Source organism: Pan troglodytes, chromosome 8, assembly GCF_028858775.2.
Source record: "Pan troglodytes isolate AG18354 chromosome 8, NHGRI_mPanTro3-v2.0_pri, whole genome shotgun sequence".
NCBI classification, from domain to species: Eukaryota; Metazoa; Chordata; class Mammalia; order Primates; family Hominidae; genus Pan; species Pan troglodytes.
In genome coordinates this window covers 128444285-128466450 of record NC_072406.2, presented here as the reverse complement: position 1 = coordinate 128466450, position 22166 = coordinate 128444285, and the positions used below count along the sequence as shown (strand labels likewise).

General features: G+C 34.1%; 1 protein-coding gene across 2 annotated transcripts in view; it reads right to left on the bottom strand.

The window, feature by feature from the left end:
• The window catches only part of CCDC172 (coiled-coil domain containing 172), a 55662-nt gene extending 35961 nt beyond the window's left edge, over positions 1-19701 (bottom strand). Inside the window, exons 1-5 of one of the 2 annotated variants that reach the window (XM_016919439.3) lie at positions 19487-19701; positions 19001-19144; positions 18703-18788; positions 3225-3341; positions 1871-2036 (exon numbers count right to left, since the gene is read on the bottom strand). In XM_016919439.3, coding sequence (XP_016774928.1) covers positions 1871-2036; positions 3225-3341; positions 18703-18788; positions 19001-19079 — 448 coding nt within the window. In that variant the 5' untranslated portion in view covers positions 19080-19144; positions 19487-19701. The remainder of the gene's footprint in view (positions 1-1870; positions 2037-3224; positions 3342-18702; positions 18789-19000; positions 19145-19486) is intronic. The other variant, XM_016919440.3, reaches the window with a different exon arrangement.
• Between the last annotated feature and the right edge of the window lie 2465 nt (positions 19702-22166).

Sequence of the window (22166 nt, the reverse complement as noted above, 5' to 3'; positions counted from 1 at the left end):
AGCTATTTGTTTTTGGATTCTTTCCTTAATGGTTGTTCTGGAATTAAAGTAAACAACTTTTGTAGGCTTACTACAAGATGCCCTCCCTGTCTTCATTCTCACCACTAAGAAATGTCTTAAGGGTAAAGAAAAAAATCCAATATTCTTAAGAAATCATAAAGACTAAATCTAGCATGTGAATTAAAAACCCTTTCCTAAAACCTCAGAAAAATCCAAGGTGATGCCTCAGAGAACCATTCAGTCAAACTATAGGGCCAAGAAGTTTAAGAATATTGTCTCAGTAGTTTTAGCAAAAGGCCAAAGTATAAAAGGGCTTATCTCAAAGAAATTTGTAGTTGTGGTTTTTCCCTAATGAAATGAGCCTCAGTAGGATTCACGTGAGACCCACAAAGTTTTTAAGAGCACTGTATTTACATGAACACAGTGAGCTTGGACTGAAATGGACAGAGGCAGTAAAAAAAAGGAATGATACGCAACTTTTACAGAATGGAAGCAGGCAGAGAAGGACAATTGCAAACGCAAGCTATCTTATATATATATGTATTTAAAAAAAAAAAAAAGGAATGACCAGAGAAGGGAAATAGGAGCACAGAGAGTAGTGCCAAGAGTCATGGGGAATCATTCCCAGGAGGGAGGATGACTGAGTCCTAATCAAGGAATGTCCAATACTTGCCTGGCTCAATTTCAGAATTGCTATATAACAATGACTCCAGTTTTTCTGCTTTCTGAACAGAAGTGTCACTAGTGATTATCCTATGCCTATCTCACCATAGTGTATGGGGAATATGAAGGGCAACTGTTTCTTTGGCTGAGGTCTTCAGATCAAGAGGACATGTACTCAAGGAGTTACATAAGCAACTACATCCAAGGAGCCTCATGTGCAATTGAACCTAGTTTAGATGAGGAAATACTGGACATTAAGCTAATGCTATAATAGAATCTCTGAAGTTTGAAAACTGATTTATCCTTGACTTTCCCTATTTGGCAACTGCTTTAATTCAGGATCTTATCAAAGATTGCAATAACCCACATACTAGTTGTATTAGTCCATTCTTGCACTACTATAAAGAACTACCCGAGACTGGGTAATTTATAAAAAAAAAGAAGAAGAGAGATTTACTTAGCTCATGGTTCTGGAAGCTATAGAGGGAGCATGGCTGGGGAGGCGTCAGAAAACTTAAAATCGTGGTGGAAGTCAGAGGGGAAGCAGGAACATCTTACATGGCCAGAGCAGGAAGAACAGAGAGAAGCAGGAGGTGCTACATACTTTTAAACAACCAAATCTCATGATAACTCACTCAATGTCATGAGAATAGCACCAAAGGGGAAACCTGCCCCCATGAGCCAATCACCTCCCACCAGGCCCAACCTCCAACATTAAGGATTACAATTTGACATGACATTTGCATGGGGACACAGACCCAAACCTTCACTAGTGTTCCTGAAATAAAACTCTCTCCACTCCACTGTGTAAACTTATTCCTAGCTTCTCCTGGATTGTTAGAGGATTACGGCACCAATCCTAACCCCTACTGTAGCTTCCATCACAATGTGCTGTAAATGTCTGCTTACACATTTTCTTCCTCCACTTTTTATTGTTATATCTTCAAGACCTAGAACAGTGCCTATCACATAACAGATATTTATTTATTAAATGAATGACCAAATGCTCATGTCACATGTACTTCTAAATCATTTGAAACTGCTCACAATAGAAGATACATCTTCATTAAATCAATAAAAGTAAAAGAATCGCTATGCAATAACCCAATTTGCTCATGAAAAAGTTAAATTTTTGGAAAATTCATTCATTCAAAATAAGTTATTTTCATTAATGCAAGACAAATGAGGTGATAATATTTATTCATACCACTTTTCAACATGTTTGCTTGGTTTTCTAAGTCAGATATTTCAATCTTGACATTTTCTTTCATCAAAAGCTCTCTTTTCTTTGTTATTTCATAATCATTATTAAAGTCTGTAATTTCCTTAATAAATTTGTCTTCCTCCTCTATTGTTTGTTTCTTTATAGCCTCCTGAAAAACATAAATAAAAGATCAAATATAGGTGTTAGTTGCAATAATATTTTTCCTTAATTATTTAAAATATTATAATTTGGGATTATTAACAATGAAAGTATATAGTTATACTTCCTGGTATTATGGCAAAAATGTTTTTTTCTCATAGTAATATTAATAAAAAACTGAAGCTATTATATAGTAACAACTATCTTCAGATGAAAGATTTAATCTTAAAGTTTTGGGAGAATTATTGAGGTAGATATTCTACCACTCATCATTATATCTGTTTATTTGTGTATTAAAATTCAGAATCATATTACATTTTATAATTATAATATAAAACTGGAGAGTAAAGTAATTAAATGGCCAAACTGAAAAACTAAAATTTACACTTAAAGGGATTACTGCCTTACAGGAAAACAAACAAACAAACAAGGATAGCCAAGAAAACCTTTTAAAATGTGGATGATGAAAGCAAAATTATATATTCACTTCAAAATCAGTTTTAAATAATAGTTTACATTTTATGAAGTATCAACATGGCAGAGAAATAAGAACTTCCAAAAACTGCGGACAATGCAAAAACATAAACTCTTTGACAATGCTAGAATATAAACATTACCATATTTTTCTAAGCTATGTCAATGAATTTTAAGCCACATTTTCAAACTGGCCAGGTCATTTCAAACCACCAAGTGTGTTGGTTCTGACTTGATATGTATTTTTAATATCTTTAAATGTATTTTCTTTAAAATGTCAATTAATCGCAAGTCATATTTCTAAATTGGCCCTGTCATTCAAAACTATTGCTCAGGCTGTTGGCTCTGAGTTAACAGAAAAAGATTAACAATATCCATCCTTTTAGCCACATCCATACATATGCCTAAAGTGTGAAACTTTCTGCCTTTCAAAACGATTTTATCCAAGGTCTCAATGCCTGAGCAATTCAAATCAGTTACACTGTTTCTTTTGTGCTTATTACAACTGAAAATAATTGCTATATTACATCCCTGCTCATATACTTCTTTCAAACTGTATTACTCTACCAATTGGTTTTAAATAGCACTTAATACTGTCCTGTATCTGAGCAGTACTACCTGCTAATATGCACATGGATAATTTTCTAAAAGTATACTTAAGTATATTTGAATACTTTTTTACATAATTAGTGAAATAGATTTTTCTAGGTGGCTGGAAACTTACAAAGGTTTGAAGAAGCATATTCCTGTGGTTTGTAATTTCACTGTACTGTTTTTCTAAGGCATTTTCATGAGCTTTCAAAAGCTGTAAGAAGAAGGATTTTTCAAAAAACTGTTGAACCTTCAAAGTACAAAAACAGAAATCAGAATAAAACAATTAATTAGACATTTTAGAGTACCTTAGGTAACAGAGCAGATTTGTCTAGTATAAAATATATTCTGTATTAATCTTTAAAATGCAAAATAAAATTAGCATCAAACATCTTATTTTATATACACTATCTTGTATTATTTTTTAAGTACTTTATAGTTACAATTTTATAATCTCTTCCCCTAATAAGACTATAGGCTCCTCAAGGGCAGAGAATGTGCTTTCTTTTTCCTCTCAATACCTAGAAGAATTCTTAGCTTAGGTACTAACGCTTTTTGAATACACACATTGAAATCTGCTTTAAGACTGTTTGTTTTTAAATAATAAGTTTCTATTTTCACAGTTTATAAGGAATATATGAATGAATAAATCATGTACATAATGTAACTAATAAAATAATAAGATAAAATCTACAAAGCAGAGACAAAAACCCAGTCCCATGATTATAGTTATATCAAACAAAAAACGAGTCTGCTAAAGACCTTAAATGGGTTTTGAGAACTCATTTTTTATTTTAATACTTCATTTGGTTCTAAGTAGCAAAAGGTATAATAAACATTAATGTTAGACATGCAACTGTTATTTCATTTGGACCTTAAAAAATAACATCTCCTGAGAGATGAATATTGAAACAAAGTCAGGAAGCTTTAATATATGAAAGCTAAAAATGATGCTGGACTGGAAATACTGTAATTTTTCTACTATGTTCAGTACTAGCCCTCATAAGAAAGCATCGTTTCCAGTTTGGGGCTGTTCCCATCTCCACAGAGAAAAGAAAAAGGATATAAATTCAACTTAAATTGCAGAAAGCAAGATTTATGGTAGTTATAAGAACTTCCTCAAGGTGAGAGACAGGTTGTGAAATCTCTGTCCCAGAAGATATTGAATAGTAAAGAGCTTAGAAATAGTCTAGTCCAGAGGCAAAAGGGTTGGCTTAAGACACAGTTTGAAATATTATGGCTAAAATGTCCTAGAAATATTGACATTAAAAAAGTTGCTGAAATTTTCAAAACCAGAAAATATGATCTTACATTTATATAAGATCGTAGCCCATCTGCCCATATCTTCAGTACTTGGTACTGTTTTCATCAACCCAATTTTAAGAAAGGCATCAATAGAGAAAAATTAGAGAGGTACAATTCACATAATCAAAGGAACTGAGATAATATTTTAGAGATTAGGGGAAGGAATAACAGGGTGGTTAGTATTTTTCTGTCTCAGAAGACAGAAATTAGAAAACATATGGCCAAATCTATAAAATCATATAGAAATTTATAACAAGGGGAAACTAGGGTATGATCATGAAATCTACCACATTTATTCAGAATAAAAAATATTTCGTGACTATTTAATACTTATTATGTAAATGATAATAAAATGAGGTCCAGAGAAGTTAAACACCTTAACAAAGGCTATATAACTAATTAGAGGCAAATCCAGGACTAAAATTCAGGTCTTCTGCCTTTCTTTCTTCTAAATCATGATGTGAGCATGGAAATGTCAGAACTATTTCAAAGTAATGAAAAGATAATTCTAGAGCTAAAAAGAGACTTTGAGGTGTGATGGTGAGTTGAAAATATATAAGGTTAATAAACATTTAAGGAAATTACCAAATCCTAGATCCACCAGAGCTTACTGAGAAGGGTGTTTGCAGTATATACCTAACTCTGAGTTACTGCTGTGGACACTGCCCAGGAATGTCCACAAAAAATGCTTTAGAGACCAAATAATGCACTGGATAAATGTGGGTTTAATCTACTAAGGTATTTCAAGTATTATGCCCTTCAGAAATGCAATTCATGAATTCTAAGTCCATGTATACCACTGACCTGTTGTAAAAGATCTATGTCAAACCCAAAACTCAAAAATGAGGAAAATATTACTTATCAAACTAACGGATTTCTAAATGAGACTTAAGCAAATCTATTATTCAAATTCAGGAAAGCCTTATGTTAAGGACTCAGAAATTAAGGTGCTATCTTTCAGCTGTCAATGACTAAGAGCTTAAATTACCACTGAGCCCACATCTTCTTTCTTAAAAGGGAGAATAACCAATATTAAGAAGAGCTAGGTGACATATTGGCACTTAACCAGAATATTTCACCATTACCTACAAAATGAAATCTATATCCCAAAAACTAAAAAGTAGACAGCTGTTCTAAAGATTTATAAAAAGGGCATATCCATAATTTCCTCTTCCCTAAAATTTTATGTAAAACATCCATTTTAAGTTCTCTGCTTCTTTGTTTTTATTTTTATTATTAGTTTATCGCCTCTTCATTCCCTTTCTGTCTTACCTTCTGTCTTTATCGTTTACTTCCATATTTGTCTCTTTTAATCCAGATCTAAAGAGTCCCAGAGAGTCAATAACTACAGAAAGATTACGGTACATTAATCTTCAAATTTACATAGGATCTATGGTTAAAAAATGTTAATACAAAAGTCTTGGTAAGTATGAGAAGTAGAATGACGGAGAAAGCGGCAGGAGTTTGGGAAAGTTAAAGTCAGGAAGGACAAGAATAGAGGCCTATAATATTCTGCTTCACATTGTTAAGGACATCAACAGATCAAGGTTGCAGAAGCTAGATGAGGCCTATTATTATTAATATATTGCCTTCATATTTTAGTGGAACTAAGGAAACAAAAACTTTTGAATCTGCCCAGTTCCTCTTTGTTAAGTTACTAACTCTTCAGAAATAAAATAGCTTTTCACAGTCTCCTATTCGTAGAATGTTTCAGATGGTTCCTTTTGTTCTTACTGTTGTCCCAACTGATTTCTTAAGTTATTTTTTTTGTTCCTGCGTTTGACAACTAAATCTACTGATATGTAAAATTTAAGTAAATATTCCAAATATAACCCTGAATGTATTGATAGGATCAAAAGATGAATAAATAATCATCAGAAAATCTTCTCACCTCTTTTTTTTACAAAGGTAATGGGTGGAGATCAGAGTTGGGAAGATAACACATAAAATGTTAGAGTGTGACATAAAAATATTTCTAAATATATCGGGTCAGGTTTGAACTGAGGCAATATTTTATATCTATGTAGCTTGAACCATTTATTTTATAGTAAACAAAAACTTAAAAATCCATTGCTTCTGTGTCCTAAGTTATCCACTAAGATCCCAAAAGAATACAGACAATATGAAGAAAAGGGTGGGAAGTTCCTAATGGCAGTGATAAAATTTTCTCTTTTTCATTTCTATCTGTCCTCCTACTAGAAATGAAAAAATATATTTGCACACAGCCTTAAAGTGATAGGCCAGGCACAGTGGCTCACACCTGTAATCCCAGCACTTTGGGAGGCCGAGACGGGTGGATCACCTGGTCAGGAGTTTGAGACCAGCCTGGCCAACATGGTGAAATCCCCCTCTACTAAAAATACAAAAATCAGCCAGGTGCGGTGGGGGCACCCGTAATCCCAGCTACTCAGGAGGCTAAGGCAGAATAATTTCTTGAATCCGGGAGGCAGAGGTTGCAGTGAGCCAAGATTGTGCCACTGCACTCCAGCCTGGGTGGCGAGGGTGAAACTCTGTTAAAAAAAAAAAAAAAAAAAATCTAGAATCAAATAGCCAAGCTTTGTCAGAAAATACTGCTGTTTTGGAAAATTCTAATTTATAGTAGTGCCAGCTCCCTGGTTAATTCTGCTTCTCTCAGCAATAAAGACTGTTTTTCCTTTCCTTGTTTTATTCCTCTTGGGATATTTGATTTTTTAATGGAGCTTATAGTCTTCCCAGTGAGCTGACTTATCTGGTCAACTATGTCAGTTTTCAGCAAAGCCATGATTTGTGACTTTTCACTACTCTTGCTGCCTGGGTGCCTTTAGGTATTTTTCTGCCAGAAGAACTTAAAAATTGAAAATGACTGAGGATTTAAAATTAATGTTAGGGTCCAAGTAAGCAAAGTACATAGGTCCTCTTTGTTGTGGTTGCTGTTGTTAAAAATAATCTCAGCCTTCAAGAACTGACATTTTGCTGATTAAATAATCTGCCCCATAGCATAATAGGCAACTTTACATTTAAAAAAAAAAAAAACTAAGAGTTATGTAGAAAATTTCACATTCCTAAAACCATAACAATTGGGAAAAATATATCATTATTATGACTATATGATAAAAGACATTCTAAATACTAAGGTACATTAATGAATATTGTATTGATAGCAGATATTAAGGTTTTTGTAAAAAAGATCTATCTTTATACTTTTCCAAATCACAGAGGCAATGCTTAAAGAATAACTTACTATGACATAATAATCCTAATATAGTTAGCAAGGAAGGAAATAACCTCCTGACAATGGCTTATAAGGCTTTACATGATTTTCACCCCCTCACTCCGTCTCTAGCCATCTCTCCTATCAGTCACCTCCTCACTTGCCCCATTCCAGCCACAGTGGCCTTATTATTATTACATATGTATCATATGTAATATATATAATATATAATATCACATATAATATATACTACATACCATTATATATAATATAAAATATAATACATGTATAATATAATATTTATAAATATTAAATATACATTTTTGTTGTTGTTGAAATGGAGTCTTACTCTTGTCGCCCAGGCTGGAGTGCAGTGGCATGATCTTGGCTCACTGCAACCTCTGCCTCGTGGATTCAAGCAATTCTCCTGCCTCAGCCTCCCGGGTAGCTGGGATTACAGGGGCACACCATCATGCCTGGCTAATTTTTGTATTTTTAGTAGAGACAGGGTTTCGCCATGTTGGCCAGGCTGGTCTCAAACTCCTGACCTCAGGTGATCCACCCCCCTTGGCCTCTCAAAGTGCTGGGAATACAGATGTGAGCCACCGCACCTGGCCCCATTATTATATATGAATCCAAGAAAATATACAGAGAAACCGTCAAGAAATAAAAAAAGGGTTTAGTAAAGAAGCTAGTAACAAAATAAATACCAAAATCTATTCTAGTTACCAACAAAAACAGAAAAAAGCATGGAAAATATCCCATTCGTGACAGCAAAATCAAGACAAACAAAATACAAATAAGAAATATCTGAGACCTGTATGAAAAACTTCTACTGAGGAACATAAAAGAAAATCTGAATAAACAGAAAAAGATGTTATATTCTTAAGTGTGACTCAGAGTTATAAAGACATCAATTCTTCATAAATTACAACATGAAATTAGTGCAATCTTATGAAAACCCCAATGATTTTGGTTCTTTTTTAATTTGACAAAATGATTTTCAAATTTGTCTAGAAATATAAACCGTGAAAAGAATCAGGAAAATTCTGAAAAAGAAATTACCCTTCCAGAGGGCCAAAGATATTTTAAAGCTAATATATTTAAGCCAATAATATACTGGTGCCAAAACAAATAGATTAATAGTATAGAATATATAAAACAGATACAAGTATAGATATACACACGCACATGCAAAATACTGTATCATAAAGACAGTGTTTCCGATCAATGGGGAACATGTGACATTTACTCAGGTGACAACAGTCATTTTTCTTTAAAATATTTTAAAAAAGAAAACCACTATAAAAGTATTAGAAAAAGATATTGTTTAAAATCTTGGAGTGGGACAGGCTTTCCTAAGCCTAGAATGGATTCGGAAACAAACTGAAACATTAAAAATTCCAGCAACACAAAACTCTAAACTTTTACTAGAAAATCATGTCATAAAAAGCCAAGATACAAATAATAAAGTTTGCAACAAATGATAAAGAAAGAATATATATAATAAAAAGCTAGATGCCAACCAGAAAAGACTAGGACAGGATAGAAATAGGTAAATATACATATAAATTAAAAATACTAAGTTAAAAAATTCAAATTAAAACTAAAAAGATGCCATTTTAATATTTGTAATACATATTAATTTTCAGTGTATGAGTAGTAAAACTGTGAGAATAAAACTGGAACAACTTTACTGGAGGACAATTTAAAAATAATCAAAGCCTTAAAAATTACAGACCCGTTGACACAGCAATTTGATTTATAAGGCTTTACCCTAAAAAGCTAGGATAAGTGCACAAAGATGTATGTATACGGTTATCACTGCAATGATGATAGAAACAGTAATTTATTAATACAATAGTAAATACTTATCAATAAGAAATTAGTTAAATAAAATATAGTATAACATTTAATGGAATACTACGCAGCAATTAAAATTGCTAATTTATATATATATATCTACTCAGATGTCTAGGTTACAGTAAATAGAAAAAAGCAAATTATTTAAGAAAAATATAAATCCATTTAAACAATTTTGAAAGAAAACCTATGAAAATGTTAACTGTGTGGTAGAATTATAGGTGATTTTCACTCTGCTTTTTGCCAATTTCTATTTTTATAATAATTTGCAATAAATAAACACTACTTTTATAAAGAGTTAAAACAATAAAACTATTTTAATTTTGAAAAGTTATCTACTGCATGTTCACCAAATATAATGGTAGAAGGCCTCAGAATTTCCCAGGAATAAAACCCACTTTTCCAGTAGGAACATAAGCGAGAAATCTTAGTAAAGACGGGGAGGAGCGGGAGCTCAGAATGAAAAGAACATTTTAGAGTAATAATCTGATCCATTTGCTCACTGTGGTGGTCCCATCTCTCCCTTTCCTTCCTCTATCTCTCTTGGGAGGAATTTTTAACCAGAAGAAATTAGACTACATTTGAAACTGTGGAACTCATCTGAACAAAGGAAACTGAGGTATACAGCCTTTTAACTTATCTTGAAATATGAATTCAGGCAATAACAATCCATGAGACCATATATGCAACAAAGCCTACACGAGAAATTCTTCCTATCAGCATCAGGTCACAGGCACAGCCATAAGTCGCCAGTTGCCTTTGATCCTTCCCACTCACCTTTTCAGAACTCACCTCCTGTTCCAAAGTCCACAGTCAACTCTTTTCAAAATAACCCCTAAACTGCAAAATTATTCTTCCTCTTTTCCTCAAATAAAACTCCTATTCCTCCAAAGCTGCTCATCTCAGCGAGACAGTAATCTGATTAGGGAAAGACGAGCAAAGCACAAATACTGACCGGTCAAGAACATTTTGTACTGATACGTTTTAATCTGAAAGACTCTTCCTGGGGAGCAACTTTAAAGTAAGATAACTTCTGTGTTATTTGACAACTTAGGTGGCAGTACCTTACCTTACCTATCACCACATATCTTAGGATACAAAACAAAGGGATGCTGAGGTAGTGTTTATTCATGCACTGCTTTTAATGGAAGAACTATAAAATGTCACACATTCTTTAAAACATACATCTTCCTCAACAAATAAGAAAACTTGGCACATGTGCAAGAAATAATCATATCTCAGGCAATAAAGCTACACTACAAGAACACTAGAAATTGGGCTGGGGGTACTCACATCAGCTTGTCAATCAGCTTTAGCTCTAAGAAAGTAGTTGATTCTTCCAGTATTCAAGAAAATGAGAACAGGACAAAAAACAATTTATATATTGTATTTATAGGCAAATTGCAGGTCTGAACAAATCTCACAGAATAACAACATGAACCCTATGAAAAATACTGTTAACAGAAGAGATAAAGAGAATTATCCAAAAGATTACAGTGAAGAGCACAGGATGAAAAAAAAATTGTAATCAATTACTTACTGTTCTTAAGAGGATGCAAACAAAGACATGTCCACTAGGAAACAAGAGCAAGGAAGGACATAGCAGAGAAAGATAAAAACAGAACAAGCTGAGATTTTTTAAAAATTAAAGTGTTAAAAAAGAGAAGACAACACATGATTTAAATTTGCAGAGAGCATTAAATAACTAAAACGAATACTGCAAAAGATAGAATTAGGGATGTAAAGGATACAAAGTTTTCCCAGACTTCTGAGGATTCAATTCAGAGAAAAGAGAATAAAGCTCTTCTAAATTATAAGAAATGGGTGTATTGAAAACAAACTCTATGAAATAATAGCTGAGGTTAAAATGGAAGGCTCACCCTTGTTCCAGAAAAAAATATATATCTGTACCAAATTTGGAATTATAGATTGTTTAAAATCATAAAAGCAATCAGGGAAGAAAACAAAACCTAACAGGTTACCTTAAAATAGGATTTTTAAAAACCAGGTTGACTTCAATACTTCTCTTCTGCATTAATAAATTTCAGAATATAATAGTGCTAGATCCACAAAATGTTGTAAAAAAAGGTTTGACTCAATAATTCTGTACAGACAAGTTTCCATGCAACTGTGAAGATAACAGAAATTTCAGATATTAATAGCTTAGAAGATCTATCATTCACAACTTCCTCCTACAAAATTACAATTACAGACTCATCAAAAAACAAATAAAAAAATAAGAACTCAAGAATGACAACGTGAGGCATTGAAGAGTTTTATAGTGCAGAATTATGGTTAATATGGCAGTAAAAGCAAAAGTAGAAAGGACTTACTTTCTACTCCAAACAAAGAGAAATGCTAGATAAAATCTAACTACATTTAAAATATTTATCATTTACATAGCTAAGCCAAAAGGAGGAGGGAAATCTTCATGCAAGAAACAAATAGACAGCTCAGTGTAAGGATGGTGATAAAATTCAAGCCCACAGGAGCATCTTTCAGAAAGGATACAGGCATTAGGGATTAGGCTTTAAATGCCCACATAAGAATAAAACTCACAGGCAAAGTGAGCCAGGGTTGGACTCATTGTACTGCCAGGAATTGAGAAATATCTATGCCAGTTATGAAAGATGGATAACAAAACTCCACCTGTTGCCCTAGAGATGCAGTGTATAAGTGAGCTATATCCCATTGAGCCATGAGTGGAAAAGGAGTCATATCCTGAGAATTTGAACCCTGAGATTCTCTTATCCATACAGTGCAGAAATCCTGAGCTCAGAATTTAACATAAAAACTGGTCCTTAACAGGGGAAACCTGTGAGGCCCTGGCAGCAGGGGTGAAACTGCTTCTTAGGGACATCTTTTCTATCAAAGGAATATGTCGAACAGCCAGGAGAGATAAGTTCTTCTAAAGATAAGTTCAATAAAATAAAATCAATAATAAATCTTAAAGTTAATAAGAAAATCTACCACCATGTAAGAAAGGCATCAAATCAAACAAGTAGAATTCAAGGCAGAGGAAAATAGAAAACAGAATTCTATGAGAAAAATTTTAACTTATTCACTCACTAAATGTCTGTTTAATACCTACTATTATTCAGGCACTGTTCTAGATGCTGGGAATAACAGCAATGAACAAAATAGATTAATTTCTATCCCTTGTGGAGCTTACATTCCACTGGAGGGAGACAAATAATAAACAGATCAATATAAAATATGCCAAGAGGTGGTACATATCACACAGCATAGAGACAGGGAGAGATGGTAATGCTATTTTATATAGGGAGGTCAGGGAGGGGACTCTACAGAGAGGGGGCCTCAAAATTTTGGGTCTTTTGACCTCTTCATAGTCTAAAAAGTTATTGAGAATTTCTTTTTGTTTGATTGTTTTCATGAATTATATCTAGAAATATTTTCTGTATCAAAATTAAAACTGAAAAATTTTTAAACATTAATTTAATAACAATAATCCTATTGCATTTTAAATACCACATTTGTATTTAAAAATGACTTTCCAAAACAAAAACAAATTAGAAAAAGGAGTTGCATATAGATTTTTTACAAATCTCATTAACATCTGGCTTAATGGAAGACAGCTGAGACCAGCTTTGGTGGTTCACGCATGTAATTTCAGAACTTTGAGAGACCAAAGTGGGAGGATCACCTGAGGCCAGGAGTTCAAAACTAGCCTGGGCAAAATAGCAAGACCCTGTCTCTAGAAAACAATATATTTTTTTAAATTAGCCAGGTAGGGTGGCAGAGGCCTGTAGTCCCAGCTACTCAGGAAGCTGAAGCAGAAGGATCACTTGAGGCCAGGAGTTTGAGGTTGCAGTGAACTGTTGTTGTGCCACTGAGCTCCAATCTGGGTAACAGAGTGAGACTCTGTCTCTTAAAAATAAATAAATAAAAACAAAAAATTAAAAAAGAAGATAGCTGGACTCTCATATCTGCTTCTACTCAATCTTTTGTAATACGTTTTTCAGTTGGAGAATACGGAGTGCACAGATATGTAGTTGGAAATGATTGTGCATATTCTTCTTTGATACTATATCAAAATTCACCATGTGGTAGCTCCTTAAAGGTTAGTTGCAATGTGGAATCTGAAGCCGTTTCAGTGAACTTTTCATTCCATGTTATAATAAAATCCAGTGGTCTACATTGCACTTTGAGTCTACCTTTTATCTATGCACAGTTTTGTAACTTTATGCATTACTTACTGCTTCCCTGAATTATGCAGATCCTCCAAATGTTGATATATTTCATAATATGCTTTCAAAAGTAACATTCTGAAACATCTTGAAACATACTGCTTCAAAAGTAACATTCATATTCATTAATATCACTAACGAACTCACCAGAAAAATCTTTAAGTACCAGGAAGCTGCCAAGCTTACGGTGACAAGATAGATAGGAATCCTCCAAAATTCTAATTTTTGTTTGAAAGCTTGCATATTATCATTGGCAAAATAATAAGAAGAATGTCAGATGTTTGCCTTGACATTTTAGGCTTACTTCATTTATTTTTCAGAAAATTTTGCCAAACACCCAAATCTAAATAACTACAACTTGACTGTCAATTATCTAAGTAAAAATGGCGTTTCAGAAAAAGAATAGCTAGCTCATACTGCATCTCAAACAACTGCACACATGCTCTCTCTTGAGACAATCGTGGCACTTCGGAATATAAAAGTACTTTAGGTGTACTACCCATGTGATCGTACACAATATTGAAAATTAATATACTCAATGATCAGTTCCAATAAAATTAATATTTTTGACACTTCAATCAAAACATTAACTAAAACTAGCGGTTTTTGTTTTCTTACTGAGAGTGCATGGCAGTGAAGAATACGAGATGACTACTAGTACAGTTTGGTGCCACCACCTCGATTTGTGTTAAGGTGCTAAGAGTTTTACTCACTGCTGCTTTTGCACTGTCAATGTGTGCATTAGCATAGAGAAGATGGCAAATGGTACCTTTGTATAATATTATCATAAAAATAGCTTGACCTTACAAACTCCCTGAAAGTGTCTTGGGGACCCCTTTGAACTCAGAGATCACACTTTAAGAATAATGCTCTAAGGTGACAACTGAGCAGAGACTTAGGCTAACCAACCATCAAGATTTGCATGGGGCTGTCCTAGTGTTAGCACTAAAAGTCCCACATGATTCTACTGGGAGAGATCTAAATGAAGTGAGCGTGCATGACAGAATAACAGCTAATGGAATCAGCATTTCAAGCAGAGGAAACAGCAAGTGCAAAGGCCCTGGGGTCAAAGAATGATTGGCATATCCAAGAAAAAACAGCCCAGTACAAAGGTTCACACCCCCATAAACCTGACTGTCCTCAGGAAGGTGAGCTACTGGACAATGTCTACTACAATACTCAAAGGACACTCAGTGACCTTTTTTGCCTATTTCCAAGTTTTGGATAATTACTCATGACAAATATGATAAGGCTTTCTTTATAGAATTTCATAGAGAAAATGGAAACAAATTTTTTCTTTAAATGAGAACATCAAAAATTTTGAGTTTACAGTTAGGTTTATATAGTTGAAATTGCTTGATGTCAATCCTGTAATTCAGGAAGGAAGGTGTTATATAATTTATTTGCCAAGTATTCATAGTGTGATTTAGCAGTTGCTCAATGAATGTTTGTTGAATGAATAATTGCCAACTATAAAATTAAATATTGGTAGGATCTAAATTTTTTTGATTAAGTGTAAAGAAAGAAAAAAGCACTCCAATTACAAAACTCCATTTCAATACTATAAATGATAATAATTTGTGATTTTGTTCTTTCTCCAATTAGGTAATACAGTACTAAAGGATATGACTTTGCCTGCTGTTCTGGAGGTTTCCTAACTTTTACCAATTAAAAAAAAGGAACACATACATATTGAGGTAAAGAAGTAAATGGGGCCACCTTAAGTTACTTTTTAATTTCAATACAATTTTCCTTTAAAAATTCATGAAATATTCTTTTATTATTGTTATGGTGTTTACACAAGTTAAAATTGGAAACAGAAAAAATAAACAAAATATTCACAAAATAGCCTCAGATTTTCCTCCATTTACTCCCTCTTAAGGGAATATGGCATTATATTGAGTTTTATGTAATATGTTTATAAAAATTAAATGTCAAAATTTTAATTATATGCCATTTTTAAAAGTAGAAGAAGCTCTTTTAGATGTTTAAAAGAAACTACCAATGTTCTGTCAGTCCTTAATTTTGGTTTGCCCTGTCATCAATACTATACAACTTTTCCTTAACTATCAGAAGTTTTGGATGTATTGGTAAGCATGAATGCAAATCCAGGGCATGTTCTCATTTTTCTGTTTTCATATTACCAAACCTAACCAGGCATAGTGTAGCTGTCCAATTCATAAAGTACTCATACTATATAACCTGAGACTTTTGCAACCATATATTTTAAAAGACTCATTGAGCCCTGCAAGGCAAATGCTATCATTCAAGTTCTAATTACATGCTATCCGGGTTTTACATAAAAGAAAAAAAATGAATACTGTACTTCCCAAATACATTTATTGACCAGAAACAACATCCAAAATAAATGCCCCCCAAATTTTCTGAATGTATGACTGTACAATAGCTCAAGCACTGCTCTATTCAAATTATGTTCTATTAATAGTTTCTCCTTGTGCTGCTACTGTTTGATAAATGGGTCAATAAATGCCAAGTCAAATATTCAAGTAAATATATTTTCATTGTTATTGGCAAACATATAATTAACTCAGAATAAAAGAAACAAGAAATCAATTTAGGATTAGTTCTTCAGTTCTTCCCATTAGTCATATGCATTATAATTGTGATTCCACTTTTAAAATCTTTATGCACATATACATACCATCTTGACTATAATATAAATCAAACTATTTCAGTTATAAATTAGTATTGTATGAACTGTGACCCTCATATGTTAATTTTATTAGTAAGATACAAATGTATTATTACCCACATATATGAGCTGGTTAAAAAGCAATGCATGCTTATGAACCTATATTAATTAGTAATTTCAACAAATGTTTCTAAACAATGGTAGGCCTTTTCTGTCTTCTTTCTAGTAAAAACAACTGAATCAACATTTTTTAATGTATGTGTATATATCAACAAATTACATTTCCATTTGCAGACAAAACAAAACTTTGCTAACAAAGAAAATATTACAGAGTAACATTAAAAAATATATTATATCAGGTCAGTATCCTCACCAATCCAGGAAAAATGCATTTTGTACAAAAACTTGTATAAGCAACCTTTTAAAAATATTAACCTAAACAAGATACAAAACTTCAGTTATATTATTATACATGAATGTCATGACGAAAAATGTTTAAAGTGAGCTTAAGAAATCTGCTTTAATAAAATATGCTGTTATTACTTAATTGTTACTTTCATTATGGTAGTTTAATTGTTTCTGAATTATATATCGTGGACAAGTCATTTACCTCTCAGTTTCCTCACTCATAAAAAGGGGATAATGATGGGGTCTCATCACAAGATTCCTGTTAGGATTAAAGGAGTTAATACAGGAGAAGCATTTAGAACAGTGCCCCTGCATACAGTACATGCTCATATTTTGCCCATTACTTCTATTAGCTTCTAGATATCAATCCTGAAAGTGTCTTAATTCCTTTTCAAGAGAAAGAAAGTCGCATCATAACATTCTTAATGTTTTGCCCATACCACCAGCTTTCAGCATTGCCGGTAGCAGCTAGTTTACCTACTATTCACAGGCAAAACAGGAGGAAGGATCTCACTGAATAACAGTTACAAATTCTATTTTAAAAGACTCTCCCTATTATCTATCAAACTATTAGTACTCAATTCATTCAACACACTACTGTATACTATATACTGTTAGATAACAGGCAGTGAGAATAAAAGATGGATAAGGAAAAAAATTCCAGATACGCTGCTCACAAAATAGTGGGGGATACAAACACAAATACAAGTATGTATCATTGTTTCATTTTAAAATTTTACCAAGATGTCTTTATTGTATAAATAATAAATATTTTATAAATAAAGAAGGCTTTATTGGTGATGTTTGAGCAACACCTGGAAAGAAAAGCTGAAATTCGCCAGATGGAGAAGTGTTCTCTGATTGTTTCATTCCCAAAGAAAACTGAAAATTCCTCAAAGTGATAAGTTAAAATAGTTATATTTGAAGCAAACAGACTTCCTCAAACAGACTTCATATTACACAGTGCTTGTTTAGTTCATCACTGGGTACTTAATATTTTTGAATAACTCTCTGTCCCCACCCATAGCGAGGCCTTCATTGTGGCACACTTAAATAATATTCTTAGCTTCCTAATTGTCTATTCCCATCTTCCCAATCAGAGCTCGGAAAGATCCTCCTAAAACTACCTTTTTTTTAAAAGACAGGGTCTCACTATGTTGCCCAGGCTGGCATTGAACTGAACAACTGTCTTCTCACCTTAGCCTCCTCAGTAACTGGAACTACAAGCATGTGCCACCATACTAGGCTACCTAAACCCACTTTTACTGCTCCCTGATCAGGAACTTGCAACGGTTTTCTGCTATTCCCAGATATCAGCCCTTTGCTTTGACTAGATTCCTTTCCCAATATGCACTGCACATATCTGCCTCCTCCTTCTGTCTGGAACGCTTTCCTCCTACTACTTCCTTCTATTTGCCTCTTCAAAATTCTATCCATCCTTCAAGAAGCCATCAGACTCTCTTGCTTCTTTTTAAAATAACAGAACATTACAAACGCTGCAGGAAAGAGAGAAACGCTAATGGAAAAGGTATACTTCGGACGCAAGGCATGTCTAAAATGTGGTAGAGACTTTTAAAACTAAAGGCAGGGGCTTGTTTGAAATTTACATGCAATTGTTATATCAACATAGCACACAAATTATTTATCATTCAAAATGTATATACTGCACCAACTACTTATTAAATAAGTGGAATAATGATTCTTCTAATGACATTGTGCTCTTTTAAAACCTTAACCATCCCACAAAATGGACAATGAATTCTTCATTACCTTAGTTTATTTAGGGCAAATTCGTATTGGAATTGAAGGTGTCACGGGATTCAGAACTTTAAACATCACCAGGCAACATGGAACTAAAACAGCCAGCACAGAGTAACGTGCTTCCTACTTGAAGGACAACTGGTTAAACACTGAAATAGCCCCCAAAAGTCAAGTTAAGGCAGGCTTTTTCAAGTGATAATTAGTATGCTTTACATTTCAATACCTTAGATTCCAGCTTGATTTTCTCTTCATTCAGCTCCTCCGTTGCTTTCTTAATTTTTTCACGACATCTGGTTATTTCCGACCTTACTGTAATAAAAATTAAATCTTTAAACACATCAATCTTTCTAAAGTCCCTATTTTGGTGGCGTTTGATAAGCCACCTTTCAGTTGTCTTTCCCTCAGCATAGCATGCAAGCTCCCCTAACGGCTCTGACCACTGCCTTCGGGATTTCCTTCTGCTCCAAGCACCCAGCACCAGAAGACAAAAGGCCCCATGCAAAGGACAGAAATACCCCGACCTTCTCGCATCAAACGGCGACTCTCCTCCGCCTGATGCTCGGTGAAGATGATGTGCTGAAACAGGGACTCCAAGCTCATCTCAGGGCCTGGCTCCTGCGATCCTTTTCTCGCCCTTAAATATTTTATAACCAACCCTGAGGATCCTGGAAAGCAGAATAAAGAAGATGGATTCTTCTAGAACTATTCCCAGATAGACCTGTCTCCAACCCTCTGTCGCCAGCCCAGCAAGAAGATGGAGCCCGACGCCAGACGGCGTCTGAGGGGTCTGAGGGGTCTGAGGGTCTAGGGACGCTGGCCGCTGCTGCCCCTTCCTGCCCTCAGCCTTTGTTTCCCGTTACAGTTTACAAACCGGGCTTTTCTCCCTCACGCCCTAAGAGGGCAGTTTCAAGGTCTGCCTTTTTCCCTGGCGGAACCCCTGACTCACGCCTCCGTCCCTCCCTGGGTTTGTTTTTCGCTTTGGCGGCAAATAAAAAGGCTGCCAAGACCTTGGCTTTTGAGGGCGTCTGGGCAGCGGCCATTTCTGTAGTCAGCCTTTCAATCCCAGTCCTCTCTCATTTTAGGGGTAACGTCCTCAAGGTGCTCTGTCTTTCAGCAAAATGGTACGTGCCAACAAAACCCACGGCCAAAACCTTCCCTACGGCTAGAGCCAGTGCTTCAGGTCGGGCCTTGCCTGTGAGAACTTAAACTACGGCGGCTCATTGGGACCATCCTGTGGTGGGCGGGTTTGCCCTGGGCATGTGAACCCCAAAGGTCTTAGGCCCAGTTGGAGTAGGGTTGCCCGGTATCCAAGGCGCAAACACTGAATATTATAAAGTACAAAGTAACTGTGATTCTAAATATAAACTTTTACAAAGTCTTATCCTTTGACGATGGCAAAGACTGCTATAAATGTGCAATGTCTGACATTCCGCCTTAATCATTCCTTTGTAATCAGGGCATATCTTTTTTGTCTGCTTTAAAATTAATCATTGCCTTTTGTAATCAAGCTGCAGTAATATTAACACTTCAATATCTGCGCAATATGTGTCAGAGACCAAAGTGGTTGCTAATTAAAGCTTAAACATGAAAGGCACCTTTGGGACTTCTGCGTGGGATTTTTTAAATCAAAAATTAAAATATTTTTAGTTTTAGTAGGTTGAAATATTGACATTATAATAAACATTTGACTTTATTTCTGAATGTAAAATTGGCATTGGTTGAACTTTAAAAGTAATTTGTTGTTAGAATGTATTTAAAATTAAGTAAAATAAACATTTGACTTTATTTATGAATGTAAAATTGACATTGGTTGAACTTTAAAAAGTAATTTGTCAGAATGTATTTAAAATTAAGTAAAATAAGGTAAATGTTAATTCTGTCACATCACAATAGGCTTAATTAATATTTCATTAGTGCTGCAGTCTAATCAGTTATACATTTTAACCTATTCCAAATTTCCGCCTTAATTTCCATCAAGCCATTGATGCATAAAACTTAATTCTTTGAGTTTATTTTAAAAGAATAAATACTGAAAAGTATACAAAGCAGAAAAGAACTGCCCATAATCATGTCATTTAGAAGTACATATTAACATTTTACCAATTCCCTTCAAGGTAACCCTCCTCACTCTTCATTTTTCCTTTATAAATTTGAAATTATTGTGAATCAGTAACAATAATAATTTGTTATTATTTGCCAGGCACTATTTTGAACACTCTATATCCTTTTGAGATAATTTTTGCTATCACCTTCATAGCGTAGTTGAGGAAACTGAGGCACGGAACAATTAAGTATATTGCCATAGTTGCGTACCTCATATAGGGTGGTGAGAACTGAAACCAAGAAATCTGGAATCAGAAGCCATGAATTTAATTTTGGAGTCTACTATTTTATCCTCTTATTACATCCCAGACATTTTACCATTTCACTAAAAACTCTTCAAAAATATATATTTATAACTTCATAATCCTCCACCATAGAGAGGCATGTGTAAAATTTAGATATACCAAAATAAGTTTTACTCTTATCTGTTCAAGGGTGAAAACAAAGCTGAAATTGTGATTTGAACCATTTTCTTTGAGCACTTGTTTGGAGGCTTATAAACTGTACCACAGCAGCCATCAAAGGAAAGGGCTTCCAGAAGATAAATCATATTACTAATTAATATCACTCCCTTCAGAATTATTTCCCATGGACTTGCACAAGGAACGTCGTCACAAGGAGGCTGGTTTTCAAAAGCATGCTGCTATTTAATGTTCCAATTTTATTAGTTACACTCAAATTCACATGTATTATTTAACATGATCTTTCTGTGCTGAAACTTGGCAGAGTAAAATTTGGGCAGTCTTTGGGGAGTGCAGTTGCCTCACTTACACAGGAGTATGGAAGAAAGAGCTGCTGGAAATTCAAGAAAGGGGGTGTGGGGAGAAATGGCTTCTTCATCTTCTGCAGTCATCTTCTTCACATACCAGAATATTTTGGTGCTTTTAAATCCAAAGTTACAATCTTCTCAGAGGTATCATAACTATACACGTTAGCAGGAATTTTAAATTTTATTTTGTTTTTTGAAGCGAATATGATTCATATGAGCTCACAACTCAAAGTTTAAGTGTCCCATAATAATAAAAGTGACATATTAAGATAATTAAAAATACTGCTATTGTATATCTAGGTTTATTTATACATTTTCCGTAGTGTTAAAAGATAGTTTTTCTTATAGATATCCGTGCTCATTACATCTTATAATGTTCAGGGCAAGAGCAGCATTACTTAAATTTATGCCAAATAAAAATGGTATACAATGTGGTAAAACTTGGGCATACAGTTTTCTGAAAATGTGCCTTATAAGTCTAAAAAAACAGAGATGATTCATTCAACAACTGTTTAATGAGTTTCTGCTATTCATTCAACAGATATTATTGAGCATCTCCTATGTGCCATATTAGAGAAAAAACAACAAGATTTAATAAAGCAGAACTACACAAAAAAGTATTTTTCTTCCCCTGGATATTTCTAACCTCACTGGAGAATTATTATATTTTTTAGCATTTTGGCAGCCGTATAAACAACTGCTTTCAGATGTTTCAACAGATGTTCTTTAGAAGGACGGCCAGTTATTTGCATTATAATACACAGATATGATTCTCAGATCTAAACCTTCCATCTGCACATGTTCCATTGAGTTGC